This window comes from Stegostoma tigrinum, chromosome 34 (assembly GCF_030684315.1).
Source record: "Stegostoma tigrinum isolate sSteTig4 chromosome 34, sSteTig4.hap1, whole genome shotgun sequence".
In the NCBI taxonomy this organism is placed as follows: Eukaryota; Metazoa; Chordata; class Chondrichthyes; order Orectolobiformes; family Stegostomatidae; genus Stegostoma; species Stegostoma tigrinum.
Window position 1 is genome coordinate 26949905 of NC_081387.1, and position 13838 is coordinate 26963742.

The following is a 13838-nucleotide window of genomic DNA, read 5'->3' on the forward strand; positions in this document are numbered from 1 at the left end:
GCCTCATACACTTTGTCTCATTTGTCCACATAAATTAGTGCAATTTGCAAAACTTCTGTCGCAGCCTTTTCTGACGCAATTGGCTGGCTCTTAAAAGAGCCTTTGGTTTCTATTGTGTTGTTTCGTTAAAGTAGAATAAAACAAAAACGTGGTTTAGACGAATACAATTCTGGGTGTATCAAGGGGCTTGTTTTTAAAAAAATATAAACTTTTTTTTATCCTCCGAATCCGTACAGGGTCCGCCCCTGTCTCTTCAGGGCGTAGACCACGTCCAGGGCGGTCACCGTGCGGCGCTTGGCGTGTTCCGTGTAGGTCACCGAGTCCCTGATGATGTTCTCCAGGAAAACCTTGAGCACTCCCCGGGTTTCCTCGTAGATCAGGCCGGAGATGCGCTTGACGCCGCCCCGCCGGGCCAGGCGCCGGATGGCCGGCTTGGTGATGCCCTGGATGTTATCCCTGAGCACCTTGCGGTGCCGCTTTGCTCCCCCTTTGCCCAAACCTTTGCCCCCTTTTCCCCGGCCAGTCATCACGCTGTTTGAGAAGGCACCAAGGTTAAATCTTTCTGTGCTTTGTCTGTGTGACTTTATCCACGCCCGAACCCATTCACTGAAAACCCCAGCCTGCAGTGAGATGAAAGAAAGCAGCCACCAGGTTTTTATGCGGTGCCCGCGGACCTGGTTGAGGACGAGTCGATGGGCCGAGCCCGGGTTCACCGGAATTGGTGGGATCGGGAAAAAATTGATACTTCGTTCAGGGAAATTTCTCAACAATGAACTGTATTGTACTGCGACCGGGGAGAGAATTGTACAGGCCTTCATAGACACGAATGCACACAAATACGTCCATTAACATTTAGCTCAAAACCGAAAGAACTGCAGATGCTGTAAATCAGAAACAAAAACAGAAATGATTAGAAAAGCTCTGAGGATGGATCATTCGACCGAAACCTTAACTCTTGATTCCTCTCCACAAACCTGCTGAGCTTTTCCAGCAATTTCGGATTTTTTAAAGCATTCGGTTACAAATGCACACAGAAATAAACAGACACAAACTCACGTTTACTTAAACTCAGGCACATTGAAACACAAACAGGCACATAGACACAGCCACACAGGCGCAGATACTCAGACACGTGAGACAAATACATATCCATGCGCAAAGATAAACACGCATACATATATTCACGTACAGATGCACACAGGCACATACATGCGCACAGAGACAAACAGCCACACAAACAGATACACACTACGCAGACGCATGACATAAACGTATAGATACACATAGACTGAGACACACATACATGGACTCACACGAACACAAAGTGGCATAAATATACATACACATCAAAGAACATACCCAGAGATAAGAAGGTGTAGAGCTGGATGAACACAGCAGCATCAGAAGAGCAGAAAAGCTGACTTTTCGGGTCTGGGTCCTTCTTCAGAAATTTCTCAATTTCTGACGCACACTCCAAAATGCTGTGAAATCTGAATCAGGAAACAGCAAATGCTGCAATATACTGTCTGATGAAATTTTAATTAACATTTGTAAATTCATTGAAATTTGATTTTTTAACTCACCTTTAGCTGCCAAGTCAAATTTGGTTCAATTTGTTTGATTTGAAGTCAACTTTTTTACTTATCTATATTACACTCAGAACGTGGTGCAGCATCAATGAAAATGGGCAGATAAATGGTCTGACCATTCAGCTCATTATTTGCTTATTTGTTGTGGACACAGACTTGTCTTCTCAAACTGTGGTAACTGAAATCCTTCATGTTTTATGTTTTGAAACCTTCTGGGTGTACACTTTGGATCTTCCTGCAAACAATTCAACAATCATCCTCACGTCTATGTTTGTCTTTGTGTTCATTCATCAGCTGTACAGTCGGTCTTTGTGCCAATATTTGTAACACATCTTAACTGCCCTGAATAAGGTGATGCTTAGCTGCTCATCTTGAAGAAATGTAGTATATTAGGTGCAGGGCCACCCAACATGCAATTAGGGATGGTGTCCTCGGATTTTGACCCAGTGAAGCTAAAAGAATGGAGATGTACTTTCAAGTCAGAATTGATGAGATACATTTCAATTGGGATGTACAAAATTTATGAGGGTCATAAACAGGAAGAACCTTTCTGTCTTCATAGAGGGATCAATACCAGTGGTAGCGTTGAAACAGATAAAGGGCAGGTCGTTTAGAGGGGATTTAAGGGGGAAATCGTTTCATCTCATGGTGGGTATAAGAAACTCTCTGCCTGAAATAATAGTAGTCCTAGGAGTTAGATGAGCACTTGAAGCACCATAACATACAAGCATAGATGCCATTTGCAGGAAAAATGAGACTAGAATGGATAGGTGCCTGATGACGAGCATGGACTCACAGAACTGAAGGGCTTCCTTCAAAGCAACGTGACTCAATGACTCTGATCCTACTTGAGTTTTCTCAAGTGATGCAGTGATGGTGAAATGGAAAGATATCCCTGTTGGAGTATGTCTCAAACCTGAACCAATCCAAGCCAGGAGACCCCTCACACGAGCCCAGCTGAAGGGCAAAACCTTTCAATGTGGCCAGAAGGCGACTGATGAAGGAATAGCGGCAGGTGGGCAGACTCTTCCCTTTACCTCTCTCGCTCTCTCTCTCTCTCTCTCTCTGGGTTCTTTTCCTAAACCCTCATATCTGAAAATCCACCAAGGCTGCCCTTGAAATGTCAGCAACATCCCACTTGAAACTAAATTTTGAAAACTCTCTTTTGAAAAGTCGTTCATGGGATTTCAGAAAGCCAAGGGTCACTGCAGATCCTCAACAAGTACAGAATCAGAAAGAGCAAGCAACTGGTTCACTTGCTAACATGCAAATAAAAACTGCTAAGAATCATCCCTGATATAAACTTTTCCTTCTCCACTGGATTTTTACACAATGAGTTTTAAAATTTATTCATGGGATATTGGCCTTGCTTGGTATTTATTGTCTAATCCTAGTTGCAGTTAAGAGTTAATCAAATTACTATGCATCTGGGATCACATGTGACCTAGACCAGATGAGGACAGCAGCTCTCATTTCTTAAGGGACGTTAGTGCAATTGAAGATGGCTATTTGCCTGCCATTAATTTTTATTCCAGATTATTCTAAAGACATTTTATGACAGATTAATATTGGATTTAATTTTCACAATCTGCCCAGGTGAGATTCTAGCCCATGTCCCAGAACATTAGCTTGAAGATCTGGATTATTAGTCCAGTCATATTACCTTCATACCACCATTCCCCCTAATAAACTTTGATTTACAATACTGTGTTTTTCTAATTAGACTGGAAAATCATAATAATGCAACATTCATATTTTAGAATTGATTTCACGGTAATTGTCTCCTAATTCATTTGGTATGCTTCTGAAGTTAATGGTCAGCTCTTGCATTCCTTTTATGAAGAAATTGGGAATTGGGAAGCATGTCCAGAATTTAGAAATTGACACTCTACTTTCAGACTGTTTTGTGATGAAGAGCTGGTGCCATGATGGAGACCACTCAAGAGAGTTTCAGCAGAGGAGGAGATGGGGCTGGGCAATAGCCCTGGCAAAGATGAAGATACCTCATATACTCACCTCTTAACTGCAGAGGTAAAATGGGCGTTTTGTGTTGGCTGCCCATTTCAAGAAAAAAAATAACCATGGTAGCTCTATTGAACTTAATGTAGTATTTTCCCATCATGGAGGGGGCAAGACTCACCAGAGGTTTTGGCAATTATTTGAAACAAAAACAGAAACTGCTGGAGAAACTCAACTCAATCCATGGAGAGAGAAAATGAGTTAACATTTCGAATCCATTATGCCTCTTCCTCAGAAATGTTGAAAATTGGTTGTCACAGACTTTACGACATGCTGCTGGCTAATTTTCTGCAGGCATGGATTCAGATCCCGACACTACAGATGGGGAAATCAGTCTTTTATAAAAATCAGAAATACTGAGTTAGACTAATGGGATTGTCAATAGTTATTAATCACCACCTCGTTCCCTAATGTTTTTTGGGGAAGGAAAATAACATCCTAACCTTATCTGGCTGAAATGAGACTCCAGATCCACAACACTATTGAAAACTAGGGGAATTTTTCAAAGTGAGAGCAGAAAAAAAAGTTAAAAAGTGTGGTTTGTATGTGGAATGAACTGCCAGAGGAAGCGGTGATACAATTACAGTTATGATGCTCAAAAGGCGTTTAGTTAAGTACATGAATAAGAAATGTTTGGAGGGATATGGGCCAAATACAGGCAAGTGGGACAAATTGGGTTTGGAAACATGGTCGGTGTGGACGAGTAGGACCAAAAGGCCGTTTCCATGCTGTATGACTCTACGACTCTAAATAACCTGTTGTTTCATCGATTTTTTAAAAAACAACTTGGATTTTATATTGGACCAAATTATGGCAGATGTTAGAATCCGTGCTGAGAACAAAAAGTGTTGGAGATCACAACACGTCAGGCAATATTCATAGAGAGAAAACAAGCTAACATTTCAAGTCGAAATGAGTCTTCAGCTCTGATGAAGACTCATCTAGATAAAACATTAGCTTGAATTTTATATAGTCTATTTGATGGCTTCATGGCTTCGCAAAGTAATATACAGTCAAAAGAGGTATTTTTGAATTTGTAGTCATTTGTATTTTAGGACTGCACCACTTTCAGAAGTGCTGTCCTTTTTAAATGAAACGCCAAAACCGGGTCCTGTTTTGGGTACCCTCTCAGACAGACATTGAAACAGAAATCCTTGGCACTAATGTGTTCTGGGCCCACAGTAATTTCTCATTAACCACTACCGAAATTAAGAAAAACACAATATCTGGTGACTATTAATTTGCTGTATGTGCGAATTTCAAGTGTACAAACAATATGCTTGCACTTCATTTTGATTTTGCAGGGACTGGCAGGCGTGGAGAACGCTGCTCAAATCCTGACCGCCCTGAGAGCACGTGCGGAGCCAAGGACTTGCCTCTTTCACGTCCTCCTTAAGGATTGAAAAGGCTCCTCCAACGCCGTCGACTCCTTCATTTTGATCGCCGCGACATCGGGGGTGGACACTGGAGGGGAAGGGGGGAGGGTGAGGGCAAGGTTCCGCCCGGCGTTGTCAGCCACCGAAATGGCTTCGGGCGACCTGGTCCAAGGCTCTTCCCGGGGCAGGAAGGGGCGTCGGCGGAGGAGCCCGCCTAAAGTGCGGCAAGTGGCAGCCGCAGGTGGGGGAGCGCCCACCATGGCCGGACACATCCTGGAGGCGGTGGCATCTTCCCAGGAGCGCCGCGGTCTGTCGCTGGCCGGTATCAAGAAAGCGCTGTCGGCCGCCGGCTACGATGTGCCGCGGATCAATTCGCGGGTGAACCAGGCGGTGCGGAGCCTGGTGTCCGCAGGCTCGTTGCTGCGGACGGCGGGCGCTGGGGCCTCGGGCTCCTTCAGGATCAACCGGCAGCAGCACCACGAGGACGGGCAGAGCCGCCCGGTGCCAGCTGCGGCCGCCGCCGCTAATTCCAAACCCCGCGGTCGGCAGCGGAAGGCGGCCAGGGGCGGCGGCCGGAGGGGCGGCAGAAAGAGGAGCCCGGCCAGGAAGAAGCTACCGCCAGGCAGCCGGAAAAAGGGCAGAATCGCTGGCGGCAGGAGGAAGGCGGCCAAGGGAACCGGGGTCCGGAGACCTAGCGGTCGGATCCGGGCGCCTCGGAAAGCGGGTAAGGAGCCGTCAACGGCCGCTGAACCGCCGCCTGGAGGACAAGAAGCTCAACCACAAACGGGAGGAGAGAGCGGCTCCGAGGACCCTGAACCTGTGGCTGGGAAACGCTGAGGGAGCGAAGAAAATAAATAATGAAAATAAATCAACCGTAAAAGGCTCTTTTCAGAGCCAACGACACCTTCAAAAAGAGAATTATCGACAAATTAATTTTATTTTATGTATTAAATGTGGCGTTGCGTAACTGGAATGAGCTCCTAGAATAAATGTTGGAGGCTGGTACAGTAACATTTAAAAGGCATCTAAATAGGTATATGAATGGGATGGGTTTAGAGGGATATGGGCCAAAAGCTGGCAAATGGAACTAGATTAATTTAGGATATCTGGTTGACATGGATGAATTGGACCAAAGATTTTGTTTGCCTGCTGTCTAGGACCTATACAGTTAAACGCCATTCCAAAATTTCCAAAGACTGGGCAGAAAGTAACTTTGGTCTTTTGTTTCCTTCGCATTCGGAATTAACGTTAATAATTGGCCCCAGGAAGAGAAGTGACTTCTACGTGAATTAGGTTACATACAATGAGAATTATAGAATGTTAAGTGTACAAGACCGTTCGGCCTATCATTCCTGTGCTTGCTTTCCGAATAAACAACTCAGTGGTAATCTCCCCTTTATCCCACACATTCAAGTAAATGATATTTCCAACCACACTATTCCAACTCACTTTTTAAAACTGCGATTGTGTCTTTACCATTTTCAGGCAGAGCACTTCAGGCTCACTGTGTGACTATTTTTGTTCCTCCCATTGGCTTTGCTTCTTTTCTAAATAATTCTCAATCTACAGCCTCAGAGGAATGAGTCAATTTAGTCAGTTTTCTCACAGCATGGAAAGAAGCCCTTCGGCTCATCGTGCCCGGACTAAGCATCAAACACTTTTCTAATTCTGATCCGATTTACCCCTGTTCACTCTTTATGTCTACCTTCACCCTAAGGCTTCTCTCCTAGCCGTTTACTACACCAGAAATGTTTACCTTACCTGTGAATTTACAGCTCATATCTCCTCTGGTCAAGTCTAGATTCTTAACGTATGCAACTAACAGCAGAAGATCCCTCACCAAGCTCAATGGTACACCTGTGGACACAGCCCTCCAGTTGCAAATATACCCTTCAACTATCACCTTCTGTTTTTTGATCTAATCTTGAACTCAATTTACCAAATTGCCTGAATCCGGTGGGTGCTTCATCGCTTAACCAGTTTGTAATGCAAGATCTTGTAAAAAGCCTTACTGGATCCCATCAACTATACTATTGTCATCTACACCATTTCCGTCCTTGAAAATATCAATAAAATTTGTTAAACACGACCTTCCCAGTCAAAGCCATGCTTTGAGTAATCCCTGCCTTTCAGAGTGGAGATTAATTCCATCACTCAGTAACAGTTTTCTTTTGCAAGTTCCGCTACCACAGATGTTAGACTCAATGACCTGTAGTTTCCTGGCTAATCTCTATCACATTCCTTATTAGCAGTTGTCCATGTTCTTTGGCATCTCTTGTGTGGCCAGAGAGGATTTGAAGGTTAATGTTGGAGCCGCTGCAATCTCTTCTCTTGTTCCCACAGCAGCCTGAGATACATTTCATCTAGTTCTCAGGGCTAATCCACTTTCCATCTACATTTTCTCTCTCAGGATTAATTTGCTCAAATATATCAAATATCTCAAATATAAAACCCCGACTGATCAAGGATCTGTCTCCGCCTTAAATGTACACGAGGACTTTGCCCCCACAGGTCTCCATGGCAAGGAGTTCCAAGGACTCAGAACCTCTGAAAGAAGATACTCCTCCTCACCTCAGTCTGAAATTGGTACTGCCTCCGGTCCGAGTCGCTCCCATGAGGAAAAACATCCAGTGACTCTTCAGCAGGGATTCCCCCATCCAACCGCTGATCCCGGTTTAATTGTTACACATGGGAAGTTACAGCCCCCAACACGGTCCCTGGCTGTGATTTGTGCGAATTGGACACAGGATACTCAATGGGAATTGAGGATTTCCTATCCTTCATTTGCATGGAGCTGAGAATATCAGGGTTAACCCGCGCCGGTACTGCCGTCTCTGTCCTTCTCGCCCTGGCTTGAAGGAGCCTGAGTTTCCTGAGAGGAGGCAGCCGCCAGAGCTCGTCATGCCTACCACCGCCTCCTCCACTTCAACGTCCGCCGCCGCCTCCTCCTCAGCCAATTCGTCCGCCGCCGTCTCCGCTTCCTCTTCGATGGGTGTAGCCGGCGCCGCCAAGGGAGCCGTTTCCAAGAAGGGCTCGAAGAAGACGGCGATGAAGATGTCTCGCCGGGGTGCAGACCGGAGGCACCGCCGGAACCGCCGCCGGGAGAGCTACAGCCTCTACATCTACAAAGTATTGAAGCAGGTCCACCCTGACACCGGCATCTCCTCCAAGGCCATGAATGTCATCAACTCGTTCGTGGGCGATATCTTCGAGCGCCTGGCCGCCGAGGCCTCCCGCTTGGTTCACTACACCCGGCGACAGACTCTGTCCTCCCGGGAGATCCAGAGCGCCGTCCGCCTGCTGCTGCCCGGCGAACTGGCCAAACACGCCGTGTCCGAGGGCACCAAGGCGGTCACCAAATACACCAGCTCCAAATAGGAACAGGTCCTCTTTCCTCACTGGGAGTGTATATCCTATTAAAACCACCCCGGAAATAATAATAAACGGCTCTTCTAAGAGCCACTCAAGCCATTCACAAATAGGGCTGCAGCGTGCCTAAAAATAACAAATGATTTTTAATTGAAGAAATTTCCCGCAGCGAACATTCCCATCAAAACCACGCAATTAAAAACACCATGAACTACTTAAAACCCTCATGGCCGTTGTACAATGACTGCAATGGAAAGGGAACAAGCCTTAATTTGAAACATTCCTTCCCCACGAGAACAATAAGCAAGAAAATGAAAACTTATGTTAAATTCATACCCAAGAAAATACTACAGCTTTTTAAAATCCTCATTCGTGGCTTACTGCAAGAGTGACAATTCGGAAAGAAGGAATGAATAATTTAAATTACAACACCTCCTTCACGGGAGTAATCAATTTTAAAACCCATTCAATTCACGCAAAAGGGAAAAGGCGCTCAAAAATCCTGAGACAAGGCTAACTTTCCAAATGTTAAAACAGTGGAAAACAGCAAAGGAATAATTCTTAATTTAAAATTTACGCAGAAATCAACCAACTTGTCCCACTAGCAGTCCATTTATTCTTTTAACTGCCAACTACTTTTTTAAAAATGTAAATATTTTTAATCCAGTTGGTCGTATAGATATGACACTTTTGGAACAAGTGACACTTGAACTTTATTTATAAAGCTATTGAAGTCCTTGAGAAATTTAAATTGTGATCTTTCTTTTACTTCTCGGGTGTGGTGTCGGACACCCCCCTCCCACCACACACACACACACACACACACACACACACACACACACACACACACACACACACACACACACACACCTGTAACCAGATTTTCATCAACTTACTTCATCTAAATTTAAATTCATAGGTGCATGATGAAGTTGTTGAGTGACCACAGGAATCAGTTTCTACCAGTTTAGATTATTAAGAGGTGGCCAGGTGGTCACCAAATAAACCTAGGTGTCCCCCAGAAAGTAAAACCTTCAATTAAAACGACACGCAAGGAAACAGGGATAGAAACAGCCTCCCATAAAAGAGCCATTCCGGGAGGCATTTATAAAATCCTCAAACGGGGCTGTAACTTATTCCAAGCGTATGACAGATTCAACTATTCCTACTTGCTACTTATTTATTTATGTACTTAACTTGCTAGGAGGAGAATTTAGGTACTGAACTGCTGTCAAAACCAATAGGATTTCCTATCGCAAATGTGGTGTCCCAACAAAACCCCAATGTATAGTTGTTCCAAGGCTTCCTTAGTCTTGGTTTGACCAAACTGAAATACATGGCTGCAATTCTGGTCGCAGTGTGATGAGACTATTAACTGACTGTAACGGTCAATCCCTAACAGTTTAGACTAACAACAGAGACCCAGACTATAACCAAATACACCAGCTCCAAGAATAGCCACTTAGAAACTTACAATAGAAAAAAAAAGGTCCAAAAGCTCCTTTCAAGAGCCACTCGATCTCGATCTTAACACAGGTTGTCAGTCAGTTCCAATTGACCACGATGTGGGTATGTTTCTCGAGATGTATATAAATCCACTGTTACTTTGCAGCGTTGGAAAGCGTATATTTGGATATAGAACCAGATGCCGCTGAATGCCTATTTTCTATCCTCCTAAGGTTCATTTCAGGAATTTTCTGTTCTCCCTGCAGCCTGAAGTATGTCGGGCTGTAATTTTCAGTCATAAGGGTCTCCTAACTCTGTGTGCAGCCATTGGTTTCAGGCGAATTGAATCTGTTCAGAAGCATCTGGTCAGCAGTAAATGACACACCTTATGTTCCATTCATGAATCAGTGCCATACATAATTTTCACTCTCACTACAGATCGCATCGACAGGTTGGGGAAATTTACTGCAGCAGGGGAATGAGGGGAGAGGCATTCAACAAGGAATTTTGAGAGCAAATATTTCACTGAAAACCAAGGCGCACATCTGTAGGAGGAAATAACTTCCTCTGAGACTGAATCCCAGGGATATGCTGTTCTGTTGTCAAAATTGTGGATGATGGCGAGGAAGAGAAATGTGGAAATAAATCGAGGAATAATGTTGATTGACTCCGAGTTTAGGTCCTAAAAATAATGCACAAGGACAGGAGGAACTGAATGGAGATAAAATGTTTCAGAGATAGTAGGAACTGCTAATGCTGGAGACTCTGAGACAACAAGGTGTAGAGCTGGATGAACACAACAGGCCAAGCAGCATCAGAGGAGCAGGAAAGCTGACGTTCAGAAAAAGGGTCTAGGCCCGAAACGTCAGCTTTCCTGCTCCTATGATGCTGCTTGGCCTGTTGTGTTCATCCAGCTCTACACCTTGCTATCGGAGATAAGAGGTTATTCTCTCGAACTGCTCTCTAGAGTTCCTCCCTGCACTTTATCTATTATTTAAGGCATCTGTCCTTTGGATCCCTTTGTACCTGTTATACCCCTCACTTTTCCTTTTTATCCAGTCTTAGTTATTTTGATATTCAGGATCTCGAGCTTGTTACTCCTAAATTTCACCCTAAAGGGAAAATGTTGGGTCTGTACTCCACTGACGAGCCGTGCAAGAGCCTTTTTCCTCAGATGGTGATGGCTAGCACGAGGGGACATAGCTTTAAATTGAGGGGTGATAGATATAGGACAGATGTCAGAGGTAGTTTCTTTACTCAGAGAATAGTAAGGGCGTGGAATGCCCTGCCTGCAACAGTAGTAGACTCGCCAACTTTAAGAGCATTTAAATGGTCTTTGCATAAACATATGGAAGATAATGGAATAGTGTAGGTTAGATAGGCTTCAGATTGGTTTCACAGGTCGATGCAACATCGAGGGCCGAAGGGCCTGTACTGAGCTGTAAAGTTCTATGTTCTATCTTTTGAATTCTCCCCACTCTTCTGCTCAATTTTTATCCACAAATTACCGTTCTCACTCTATTTTGGCCAGATCATTGTTTATTTTAATACAATCTACCCCAATCAAAAACTTCTTTTGTGTAAACCATCTTTCCTTTTTTCCATAAAGAATTTAAAGTATACGGTGCTGTGGTCGTTATCACTGAAACACTACTGCTCTGCCACTTCAAACAGCTGATCTGTTTCATTCCCCAGAATTAGGTCCAGGACTGCACCGTCCCTTGGAGGACCATCTACATGTTGATACGAAAAGTTCTCCTTTATCCAGCTCAAGAAATCTGCCTCCTCCAAACCCGTTATGCTATGATTGTCCCAATTAATGTTGAGATACAAGTGGGCCAATAAAAAATGTACAGAGTTTAAAACAGGGATGGGGAAGAATGAAACAAATCAGATTCGTGTTCAGACCTGGGAGGAGGGTGATTTGTGTATATTATTAAATAAAGAAGGAGTGGTGTCGGCTGAAAACCTGAGACAAAAACAGAGAATACTGGAGAATCTCAGCAAGTCTGAAAGCACTTGTGGACTGAGAAAAGGAAAAAGTGAGGTACTGTTTCGACTAGGAGCCATGAGCAGGATTTTAATCCAGAGATGGAGAATGTGGGCAGGGGTTTATAAGATAAACATGAAGGGCCTCTAGACTCAAAACGTTAAATGTTTCTGTCTCCACAAATACAATTCAGTTTCTCCAGCACTTCCTACATTTTGTTGGATTGAAAACACAACTTTAGGGTCTCAGAAAGTATAACAAGATGAAACAAAGAACTACGGAGGCTGGAATTAAGAAACAATACCGGAGAAATTCAGTATATTTGGCACCGTCTGTCGAGAGAAAAATAAGAATCAATGTTTCGAGTCCAATGAATCTTCTTCAAAACCTCTCTCCACAGATGCTGCCAGACCCTTTGAGTTTCTCCAGTAATCTGGTTTCGAAACATTAACTGGTGTTTTTCTCTGCACAGATTCTGCCAGACTTACTGATTTCTGTCTTTGGCATCAGATTTCCAGCATCCGCAGTTCTTTGTTTTCGTTTTCGTTAAATTTTGATTCCATTGACCCTTCCTCAGGATCAGGAGGATTTTTTGTTGTTGATCTTTGACTCTGCAGCGTCCGGTTAAGGGCTTTAAATAGCGGCGGCGGCTACGGGCAACTCTTCATTTCCTAGCGACGCGCGATAGGTTCGGAGACAGAGACAGAGACACACATCCGTGAGCTCGCACGCCGCCCACAGGCCCCGGTCATGACCGACACACTGGCGGCCCGGAGAAAGGACAGGAAGGGCAAAGCCCAGCCACCGACCCCCGCCGCCGCCGCCGCCGCCCGGAGCAGCTTGACCGTGTCCGACCGCATCTTGGAGGCGGTAGCGGCGGCCGGTGCCAAGAAGGGCCGCCGCGGTCTATCGCTGTCCGCCCTCAAAAAGCTGCTGGCGAGCAGCGGCTACGACGTGGCGGCCAACCGTTGGCGGCTGAAGCAGGCGGTCCGCAGCCTGGTGGCCAAGGGCTCCCTGGTGCAGACCTCAGGCAGCGGCGCCTCGGGCTCCTTCAAGCTCGGCAGCGCCAAGGCGCAGAGGGAAGCAGAGGCCGCCTTCCGCGGCGCCGAAGGCAAGAAGAAGCCGAGGAGGGGTGGCGAGCTGCCGCCTCCACTGCCCTCCTCCTCCACCGCCGCCCACCCGTCTTTCGGCTCCGGCGCTGCCTCCAGCCGTCAGAGGGCCAGGAAACCCGCCGCAGCGAAGAGACCCAAGAGGAGGGTGGTCCCCAGGAAGACTGGGCGGAGGCCTGGCGCAGCCAGCAGGCGAGGGCCGAAGGGCCGCCGCACCGCAAGGAGACCCAAGGCCGGGAGAAAGGCGGCTGCTAGGGCCGGCCCTCGGAAAGCCAGGCGTCGGCCGGCCAAGCCCAAGAAAGTGGCCAAGGCCCCGGAGGAACTGAGTAAACGTCCGTCTCAGGAAGAAGTCTCCACCTCGGAGAAGGCGAACCAGTCTGTTTCGGATACTCAGATCAGCAGCAGCTGAAGGGCGAGGGGGCAAAGAGAAAGCTCAATAGCACCAAGAAAACTACTCCAGTTACAACAAAAAAAAGGCTCTTTTCAGAGCCACAATAAATTCAGCAAAAGTCGAAACCAGTTATTATAAAACAGGTTCAGATTGCACTTTTAAGATCCTCAGAAAACTGACCTATGCTTGTGATTACAACTTACACAGATTGCCCCGCACCCCACACTCTGAACCGTGTTTTCCAGAAATCACTTAGATTAAAAAATATACGTTTTTTTTAAAGAAAGTCTATTGAACAGAACTTACACGTCATAGGAGAAAACCACTTCCAACCATCCTCAAACAGATCCCCGATTGAGTGTCTTCTCCATCTATTTTTTGAGAAAACTAATTCGCCCTTCTTTTAATTTAAAAACATACGTCAAATTGCCAAAACTAAACTAAGCCAGGCGAATTTAGTTATTACTACTATGGCTTGTTATGAAGAGAGGGGGGAGAAACGATATTTTTCTGTGCAGCAGAACGATTTTGAACGATTCATGTGTAATT

The 13838-nt window shown here is 45.3% G+C and overlaps 3 protein-coding genes across 3 annotated transcripts in view; 2 read left to right on the plus strand and 1 right to left on the minus strand.

The window, feature by feature from the left end:
* The window catches only part of LOC125446591 (histone H2B-like), a 267925-nt gene extending 259563 nt beyond the window's left edge, over positions 1–8362 (plus strand). The window contains exon 3 of the mRNA XM_048520285.2: positions 8156–8362. Within this exon, the coding sequence (XP_048376242.2) occupies positions 8156–8362 (207 nt within the window). The remainder of the gene's footprint in view (positions 1–8155) is intronic.
* Positions 216–527, minus strand: LOC125446418 (histone H4-like). The gene has a single exon (XM_048519966.2). The coding sequence runs from the start codon at positions 525–527 to the stop codon at positions 216–218; it is 312 nt and encodes a 103-aa protein (XP_048375923.1).
* Positions 8363–12539: 4177 nt separating the features above from the next.
* LOC125446478 (histone H1.3-like) lies at positions 12540–13307 on the plus strand. Its single transcript, XM_048520087.2, has one exon. The coding sequence runs from the start codon at positions 12540–12542 to the stop codon at positions 13305–13307; it is 768 nt and encodes a 255-aa protein (XP_048376044.2).
* Positions 13308–13838: the final 531 nt, after the last annotated feature.